The following is a 9,979-nucleotide window of genomic DNA, read 5'->3' on the forward strand; positions in this document are numbered from 1 at the left end:
TCGTTGTACTTGTTAATTTGTCGTGCTGACAGTTAGACATTAAAAGGTGTGTGTTGTTCATCAGGAATACTGGTTTTAATTTTCAACCACATAAAAAGAACAACAATGAAAGCAAAACACATCTAAAGTCTTTAATGGAGACAAAAAAAAAAAATCTCGTGTCACGAAGCCAACATGGCGCTGCTCTTTTTCCCGCTCGGCCTCTCCCTAAAGCGTGGAAAATGAAAACACAAACGCCATTTACACAACAAAAATCATTCGGTGCGTTTTTTTTTCTTTTCCAGCTCGTCGTCCGCTCGCCGCGCGCATGATGACGCGCCGCGCGGCAGGAAGTGTGTCGTCGTCGCCCTCGTCGTCGTTGTCGTAGCGGCGGCGAGCGACGCGGCGGCCGACAGCCAAGAGGCAAAAGTCGAAAGAGAAAAGCGGCAGATGGCAAACAAATTAAACATGACTCTTCGCTGACGGCGCAACGTTTCGTTTTCGCATCTGCACGCCGACGCAGCTCGCCTTGCCAAGCGGGACGCGGAGGCCAGCAGAGGGGTAAGTTTGATGCTGGAAAAGCAGCCCCCCCTCACCCACCCCCTCTCCTCGATGGGGGCCGTTCGCGGAGGGTCGACATCTTTGTGTAGCTGCGGGGCTAGCTCGGTGGCTAGCGGAGGAGCTGACACGGTTGCCGGCCGGCAGAGGCTGCTCGGTCCGCAACAAATCGATGGCGGATATCAGCGCGCGTCTCGCGGCTGTGTGCATTCGCAGAGTGAGCGTCAGGGTGTTTGTTTATTTGTGCGTTTGCTTTCTGTGGAGCGGAGCTAACTAGCCAGGTGGCTAACGAGCTAGCCGGCGAGCTAACGTTGTCAGGCTGTTTGTAGTTGACACGCACAATGGCGATTTTGCTCAAAGTCAAAACATGTTCTTCCCCCGCCGCTTGATCGTCGCTGGCTTCCTTTGGGACAGCGTCGCGTGCGGGGAAGGACGCAACGGCTCGCCGCCGGAAAGTCCATTTCATTTTTGATGCGGACAGAACCGAACCGTCTGCAGGCTCGTTTGTGCCGATGATGGGGGAGCGCGTTCGGCGAAAGTGAGCAGTGTGCGGCGGGGAAGATGCTCGGCTTTGTCCGACAGATGCGTACTGGAGTCGGGCCAAGGTCAGGCGGCCCCCACCCGCGGCTTCGCTCTTCCTCTCCATCTCTGTCTGTCAGTCAAAGCTCGTGATTGACAACTTATCATGTAAACAACAACACGTGCATGCTAAATAAACCTTGTTATTCCTTGAAACTGCTGTTTGCCGACGTGTTGCCATAGAAACAGTCACGGAGCTGTAGGACATCAAAGTTTATGGCAGCGTTATCATATGTTTCCCCATCAGTGTGCAGCACAATGTTGCTGTGTGTGTGTGTGTTTGTAAACTTTTAAATTGTCCTCCGGAATTCCAGCCTAATTATTTGTGGACATCAGTTTTTGTTATACCTTTGGACTCATTGACGCTACCCTAGTAAGTCCTGTAAGTGCTAGTGTCCTCCATAGAGAACATTATGGCCTTCCTACTGTCTCGTGTTTTGCAAAATGGACACAACAGTGGTCACAAATGAAAAGACTGGCTCTCAGGAGGATGTGACATTATAAATGGTGTGTTCAGTGTCAGTGGGTGATTGAGTAGCCTACTAAAAATTGTATCAAAGAAGTGTGTATTATTAATTGGGGCGCAGCCGATTAGTCGTCCCACCAATTAAATCGGCCAAATGACTGATATTTGCACATTCTTTTTATGGTTATGTACTCTTAACCATTTACAGCAGTTGAATGCAAGTTACTCTTTATAATACATAAAAACCAGAACATAACCATTATGCTCAAATATATATAATTAAATGTCTTGATGAACTCATCCTGTGGCTCTGTCATTCCAAACAAAGTAAATCTTTATTCGTACAAGCAATGATAAGATGAGCAGATAAGAGCAAATAAGATCTATCAGGTTGTGCAAAGAATTGACCTGGATGCCACTACTTTGCAGTACACAACCTATTAAAAGCTACAGTTATACTTACTACAGTGTATTTCCAATAATGAACAACCAATTGGTTTCTTTTTGAACAACAGCAACTCCTTTTGGCACAACTCAGCTACGTTGTTGTTGCCTATAAATCACTAAATGTTTTCAGTTACTCCTTGCAGCATGTTCACATATTCAATGTCCATAATTTCCAAGGACAGTTTGAACTATGGACTCGTCAGACCACAGCACAATTTTCCACTTTTTGTCAGTCTATTTTGTGTGAGCTCAGGGCCCAACGAAGCCATAGGCGTGCCTCGGTGTTGTGAATGCTGAATATGGCTTTGGCTTTGTCGAGTTTCAACTTGCATTTGTCGACGTAGCTCTCAACTGTAGTCTGACGTATTCCTGAGCCCATGTGGAATGATGCAATTGGATATCAAGAAATGTTGTTTTCAAAATGTTGGAATAAATTCTCACACAGACCTTAGTGCTGAACATCGGTCCACCCAGTGTGTTCTTGTCCGTTTATGTCAGTCACATGAACATGTGACATCATTGATGACGTGGTGATCGCTGCCATGTGTTTTTGTTTGTTTGTTTGTTTGTTTTTTGAGGGGAGGTCTCTTAATTACTTTATTTTATTTGCTAATTGTTTGACCCTTTCTGTCGGCCCTTTCTTTTCTAATTAGGAGCAAATTAATTGTAACATGCAAGAACTTTTTGTTAAATTGCGTAAAAGTGGCCCCATTTTTTTGTTTTTTTTGCAGCTGCAATTTTCAAACAACTGCCATAGCACTCCGTTTTAAGTCTTCTTTTTCACTACTAAATGTTTTACGCTGATTAGCGGCTGAAAGAAATGGTGGAGAACCACCGACGTAGCTACCTAGGTGGCCTTGTGTACGTTATTTACCCCATCAGACACGTATCACGATTGCGTCCACATTTTACTAAGCGTACATTATGCCCCCCCTTCCCTCTTGTCTCCGCAGTAACGCCTCAGGTGCCACTTGCCAGGGGCGTGGCCAGATCGACCATGGGGCAGAAGATGGACTGACCAACAAAGGACCCTCGCAAGCGAAAGCCCCTCCCAGGCGTCCCGATGGTCACCGGCGGTCGCACCGCGGCGGCTCCCCCCTGAAAAGCGTGGCCCGAGTACTATGGCAATGCATGATATGAGCCGTGCCAAGGGTTTCCCCTGTAAAGAATGTGATATGGTCTGCCCCAGTACTCCAAGTCTTCTAGAACATATGAAAGCACATTACCAGCAAGGAGAAAGCGCACGTTTTGAGTGTGAACAGTGCGGACGGATTTACAAGCACGCAGCTAGTTTGGCCAACCATAAAAAGTCTCACGAAGTGGGCTCCTTCCAGTGTCCCGTCTGTACCCGTACCCTGCCCAACGCCGTTGCCCTCAAGAATCACCTTCGCATACACACCCTGTCGCCGAGTAGCGCTCACGCCGAAGAAGAGAGCGAGGAAGCGCCCGAGGAAGGAGTTCCTCACGAAAGGGACTACGGCCTTGGCCAGGACCTCTCGGACGGCTTTGGGCGCCCTCACTTGAACAACAGCGCCCTGCAGGGCCACGAAGGGGCCAAAAGTTCCCCCGAGTCGGACGACGCCTGGGATCGACCGTTCAAGTGCGACCAGTGCGACAGGACCTACCGGCACCACGGTAGCTTGGTAAACCACAAGAAGTGTCACCAGCAAGGAAGCTTCAAGTGCTCGGTGTGCTTCAAGCAATTCGGCAACCTGGCCGCCCTCAACAGCCACGAAAGAACTCACTCCAAGTTCAAGAGCCCTGCGGCGTCCATGGTGAGCGGCGGTAGCGGCGGCGGTGGCCTCCACCAGTCGGAGCGCGGCGGCGGCGGCGGCGGCGGCGGTGGCGGCGGCTCTCAGGCCAGCCAGAGTGACAACCCCAACTCCTGCTTCTGCCACCTGTGCCAGATTGCTCTTCCCAACAAGGCCGACTTCCAGGAGCACATTCTCCTGCACAACACCGCCGCGCCGGCCCTCGGCCTTTCCCGGACCTTTCCCGGCATCATGCCTCACAATCTGAGCGCGGTTCGATCGCCGGCGTACACTCCGGCCCTTGGGGACCCTCTACCCTTGCCCCCCTTGCCCGGTGATAAAAGGGGTCCCTACGACCCCATCATGGGCCCGCCCGTCAACAATCCCATATATACGTGCGCGTACTGCGGAGCGGGGCATCCGGACCTGGAGACCCTCAAAGTACACTACCTGACCCACGACCCTCACCCCGCGTCCCACAGCCAGGACAGCTCCATCCTCAACTCCGAAACGTTAAGCTCCGGGTCCCAGGGTTCGGTGTCGACTTCGTCCGGAGGGCGGGTGGCCCAGGCCGGCTCCCCGGATGACGGCGAACGCCGCTTCAAGTGCGGCGAGTGCGGCAAGAGCTACCGGCACGCCGGCAGCCTGGTCAACCACAAACGCTGCCATCAGACGGGCCACTACCAGTGCACCGTCTGCTGCAAGCAGTACCCCCACTTGGCGGCGCTTCACAGCCACCTGCGAAGTCACAAGGGGCGGACCAACCAGCCTCTGGGCGACGGAAACGACTGGTTGTCCCCGGAGCCGCTGACGCTGGACTCTCAGCAGAGCTACGTGCAGGAGAGCAGCGGCGCCACCACGCCCATCTCGCTGCCGGGGAACCTGACGGACCCCGCTCACTTTGTACCGGACGGCGGGCACGGCAGCGCTTTGGACTCGCTGGATTTCCACGACCGCTTCGACGGAGGCTCGTCGCACCGGCAGGCCGACCGGCACGTGTGCGCCGACTGCGGCGAGATGTACGCCGACGTGTCCGGCATCAAGTCGCACATGTGTCCCCGCCGCGGTCAGCAGCCGCCTCAGCAGCAGAGTAACATGTCCAACGGATTCATCAGCAACATGAACTACCACGCTTCCAACAGCGGCTCCATGCCCTCCGCCGCGCTGAAGGAGGGGAGCGGTCAGCGGCAGTACTCCCAGACCGGAGGCAAGAGGATGGGGAACGCCGAAAAGGACGACGACGACGGAGAAATCTACCAGTGCTCCGTGTGCGGGAACCATTACGCCAGCCTCAGAGCCCTGCGCAGCCATCTGCGAAGTCACGCCAATAACCCCTCCGGTCCCGGACCGTCCGGTCTGGAGCAGGACTGGAGGATGATCTGCTCCACCTGTGGCCAGAGCTTCTCCAGGAAGCAGGACCTTTTAAATCACCAACTGGTCCACGGTCCCCAGAGACCAGATGGACAGCAACAGGGCATCGGCGGCTCTCCCGCCAACGGCGGCGACAAGATGGATGGCCGCAGTCACATTTGCGTGGATTGCGGCATGTTCTTCGCCGACCGCCACCACCTGATCACCCATCTGTGTCCGGGCAAGAATCGGGCCGGCTCCATGAGCAAACAGGGTCTGAATGGCGCCAAAGGGATGTCCGGAGGCGACGGCCTCGGGGGCGGGGTCGCGGGCGGAAGCCGCGACGGGGCGGGCAACGCGCGGCGGGCCATGGTGGACCAGAGCGACAAACCCCACAAGTGTGACCAGTGCGGGCGTGGCTACAGACACCCGTGCTCGCTCCTCAACCACAAAAAGTCACACAAGACGGGCGTGTTTCGCTGCCTGGTGTGTCAGAAGCGTTACTACAACCTGCTGGCCCTCAAGAACCACCAGAGGACTCACTTTGACCTCAAGAGGTACGGCCGCCGTCCGCTTGTCCTGTGGATCCATGCAAAGTCTTACAACTAGGAATGTCCTGATATAATTCACTTATGTCGCGAAGCAGGTATCTCGGCAACAGCTACTGTCTGATACCAATTTCGAAACGAAAAGATCAATGCTTGCCACACTTTTATATGCATTTAAATGATGCCGTTTCAGTTTTGCTGTGTTGGAAATTCAATTTCTTATGAAACGCTGCAATTTTCCTGGCCGAAAATATCCGAAAGGTTAAAAAAAAAAATCCCAGATTTTGCTGTTGACAATTGGCCCGTCTGATAATCGGTCCATCCCGAGCACTGCGCTTAAGTGACGAATGAAGACAAAACTGACGTGCGTCCCTTGCAACCGCAGGCACAAGTGTGAAGAATGCGGAAAGGCCTTCAAGATCCAGAAGCAGCTGATCAACCACCTCCGTCTCCACGAGGAGCACCGGGCCAAGGGTCTGGTCCGGACGGGCCCCAACGGCTCGCGCTTCCAGCAGCCCGGCCCGTCTCAGATGCAGAGCGTGCGAGGGGAGGCGTCCAAGGGCCCCGCCATGGGTGTCAAATACCCTCACCAGGGCTTCAAGAAGCCCTACTCGTCGGCCGGGACGTCCCGGCCGCAGAAGTTCGACCCGGCCGAGAGCGGGCGGCGGCCCTTCGCCTGCGAGGAGTGCGGCAAGACGTACCGGCACGCGGGCAGCCTGGCCAATCACAAGAACCTCCACAAGATCGGCGAGTACCACTGCAACGTGTGCAACTCCACGTACCCCAACCGGCTGGCCATGAAGAACCACCTGCGCCTCCACTTCGCCCAGAAGAAGCACAACTGCCAGGAGTGCGGCAAGGGCTTCCGCACCCAGCGGCAGCTGGCCACGCATACCACGGCCGGCCTGTGCAAGGGCCCGCAGGGTCCGGGCGCCCAGATGGACTTTGAGTGCGACGGCTGCTGCGAGGGCTTCCAGTCGGCCGAGCAGCTGGCGGCGCACGATTGCCCCGCCCAGCACCTGCCGTCCTCCTCCTCGTCGGCCGGCGGCTCGGCCAACGTCGGCGCGGAGCGCGGCTCGGCCGACCCGGACTCGGACGAGAGGCCTTACGCCTGCGACCTGTGCAGCTGCGCCTACAAGCACGCCAGCTCGCTGCTCAACCACAAGCACACGCACAAGACGGGCGACTTCCGCTGCAACTTCTGCGACAAGCCTTACACCAACTACATGGCGCTGCGCAACCACATGCGCATCCACACGCAACGAAAGAAACACATCTGCCACACGTGCGGCAAAGCCTTCCGCCTGGCCCGCTTTTTGCGCAACCACCAGAAGGTCCACGAGGAGGGCGCCACCCCCTTCGGCTGCCCCACCTGCGGCAAGAGCTTCCAGGGCCGCTCCGGCCTGGCCCGCCACCGCTGCGGGGACTCCCAGGTAGGCGCCGACGTCAGGAGGAAGACGCCCGGCGCCGGCGGAGAGGGCGACGAGTGTCGGTACACGTGAGTCGTCCTCGCTCTCTTTGTCAATCTTGGAACTTGTCCAAATAGTCGCCATGAATTTAGCTCTGCGCATGTCTATTCCAGGTATATGATCTCCAATCCGGCTTCCTTGGGACCATTCGCGTGCCGGAATTCGGATTTTTCCGAAGTTTGGACAAATTGAATTAGTGGAGAGACCAGTTAAGTCACCCCCGTTTGCTTTCAGTTAGCATCCACTCTGTCTTTGTGCTGCTGCTGTTGTGTGTCCTTGTGTGCGTGCGCGATAGGGCTGTAGTCAAGTCCGCCTTTATCCGGCCCGAGTCCAGCTTGGGTCGCGGAGGTCCGAGTCAGAGTCCCGTCCGAGTCGCGAAAGGCCGAGTCTGAGCCCGGGTGATTGCGAGGCATAAAAAATGCGCTTGTCGGGACCGTAAATGTTGGGACGCGGGGCCGTGTGTGTATAAGATTCTCTTACGGAATCTGAAGCTTGACCCATGTTTTTTTCTTCTTTTTTCTTCTTTTTTCTTCTTAATAGACAACCTTTTAACCCGTAATCTGACTAACCTATCAGATGGCTGTTTTGATAACCTGGAAGTTCAGATTTCTTTTAAAGAAGTAGGTTTATTTCCAGCCAAAAAACGGGCAGTCTCGTGGCTTAGCAAAAACGTATTCGGTCAAATCCCACGGACTCCGAGTCAAGTCGGAAACAACAATCAAATGTGTCTAAGCCCGGACTTGTGTTCTACAGCCCTAGCGCGCGAGACCAGCCCACCTGTAGACAAGGTTAGAGGGGGGGGGGGGGGGGGACCTCGTCCGGCCCCTGCTTTTTGGCCGAGCCGGATTGCAGATCATATACTGTTGCCGCCGACGTGAAAGCGGCGTAGCCCCGCAGGGTCCGCGCGATGCGCGCTTCTGAAAAGTTCCGCCCGGCGGCTAAAGGCTGCGTCTTTGCGCAGGTGTGACCAATGCGGACGCTCCTACCGGCACGCCAGCTCCCTCCTCAACCACAAGAACACGCACACGCTGGGCATCTACCACTGCGCCGTGTGCCTCAAGACCTACTCCAACCTCCTGGCCCTGAAGAACCACCGCCGCATCCACTCGGAGATGCGGCGCCACCGCTGCCACGACTGCGGCAAGAGCTTCCGGGTGGCCTCGCAGCTCTACAACCACCGGCGGGTCCACCAGAAGCAGCGGGAGCTGACCTGCGCCTCCTGCCGCCGCGCCTTCCCCACGCAAGCTAGCTTCCGACTGCACATGGAGATCAGCCACGGACAGGCGCCCCAGAAGCCGCCGCCGCACCGTCACCGGCCCGGCTGGGGCTCGGGCCCGGACCTCGCCTCGATGCGAGAGCGGGGCATGGAGGACGCCGCCCTGGCCCGCGGGCGGCAGGCGGCGCCCAGGGCCCACGTGTGCGACCAGTGCGGACGCTCCTACCGGCACGCCAGCTCGCTGGTCAACCACAAGAACAGCCACAAGACCGGCAGCTTCTTCTGCAACTCCTGCCACAAGCAGTTCCCCAACCTCATGTCCCTGAAGAACCACCGCCGCATCCACACCGAGCCCAAACGCTACCAGTGCCCCGATTGCGGCAAGTCCTTCCGGGTGTCCACGCAGCTCATCTGCCACCGCCGCATGCACACCAAGGAAAAACCCTTCACGTGCTCTCAGTGCGACAAGCGCTTCTCCTCCAAGTCCAACCTCAGGCACCACATGAAGGTCCACTGGGCCGGCAACTCTGGGGCGCCGCCGGCACCGCCGCCGCCCCGCAGGGCTGCCGGCCCGCCGCCCAACTTTGCCGGCGTGCCGGGCGGCGGCGCCTTCGTTTGAACTGACCTCACTTAGTGCACTTGTTGCGTGTGCCGCAGACTAAAACTGAACGCGGATACGCGCGCCGGGCCACGCCCTTCCTTTCCTCCACGACACGCCCTCAAGGGACAGGTGGGCGGAGCGAAGGCAGGGTGGTAGAGGCGCAGCCTTTAAGGGGGCAGGACTTTGACCCCGCGTACGCTCCGCCCCCCCAACACTCGCGGCCTCTGCCGTCGGACGATGTGGTCGTCGGCCGCGAGCGGGATCGCCGATGGGCGTGTCTGCCAGGAAGCTCCGCCTCCCGATTGTGTAGAATAGTCAGCGTGCAACGACACGTATGTGTACACGTGTACGTGTGTGTGTAGTAGCAGCAGCACTAGTGTGTAGACGTCTTTAGAGCTGTGATGATCCATAATCCTCCTGGACCCCGTGCTCAAGGGACCTTTGTATTCCTAGCGTAGCTTTAGCTGTATTTATTGACTGGACGCTGCGGCGCTAGTTAGCGTCATGATGTTAGCAAGCGCGTTTGACTCTGTTTGTACGCTTAGTTTGAGGTCACGTGACTTTTCTAATGTCTTTTGATAATTTGTTAACTGCTGAGGACTGAAAATAAAGGACGACAAACGCACGTCGTTCATTTCATGAGCATCGGCGTCCCGTCGACAACCGTGGAAAAATGTCACCTGTCATTCAAAGAGGGAAAAGACGAACAGGAAAGGGGAGTACAAAATAAAAGATGTGGAGTGACTGGTCACTGAGAACACGCGTCCTTAACGTTATTGTTTTAATATTGACTGTGCTTCTTTTTACACTTGTATGATCAGTCTACGCATGTCACTTTGTATTTTGTATTTCGTGTTTTGACATCAACCTCGACTGTAAACTTCATTTACACACATTAAAAGACTTCCACAAACATAGTTTGCGTACTCCGTCCGTTCCCCCGCGTTATTTCAGCATTTTTACATGTAAACAATAGCTTTTGCGCATTTAATTAACCGATTAAACGCCAAAGTAG

The 9,979-nt window shown here is 55.7% G+C and overlaps 1 protein-coding gene across 5 annotated transcripts; it reads left to right on the top strand.

Annotated features, from left to right (window-relative positions):
* The first annotated feature begins 181 nt into the window (after positions 1 to 181).
* On the top strand, positions 182 to 9,877 carry LOC148411066 (zinc finger protein 646). 5 transcript variants are annotated; one of them, XM_088437839.1, is made up of 5 exons: positions 182 to 540; positions 2,983 to 5,687; positions 6,064 to 7,176; positions 7,261 to 7,355; positions 8,109 to 8,257. In XM_088437839.1, exons 2-4 carry the CDS (start codon positions 3,151 to 3,153, stop codon positions 7,337 to 7,339), a joined length of 3,729 nt encoding a protein of 1,242 aa, XP_088293965.1. In that variant the 5' UTR covers positions 182 to 540; positions 2,983 to 3,150; the 3' UTR covers positions 7,340 to 7,355; positions 8,109 to 8,257. The 5 variants fall into 5 exon arrangements, with proteins under 5 accessions (XP_088293965.1, XP_088293966.1, XP_088293961.1 ...); XM_088437840.1 differs by having other exon boundaries at positions 7,261 to 7,353; positions 8,106 to 8,241; XM_088437835.1 differs by lacking the exon at positions 7,261 to 7,355 and having other exon boundaries at positions 186 to 540; positions 8,109 to 9,877.
* Positions 9,878 to 9,979: the final 102 nt, after the last annotated feature.

This window comes from Hippichthys cyanospilos, chromosome 16, assembly GCF_059441005.1.
Source record: "Hippichthys cyanospilos isolate Australia breed blue-spotted pipefish chromosome 16, RoL_Hcya_1.0, whole genome shotgun sequence".
NCBI lineage: Eukaryota > Metazoa > Chordata > Actinopteri > Syngnathiformes > Syngnathidae > Hippichthys > Hippichthys cyanospilos.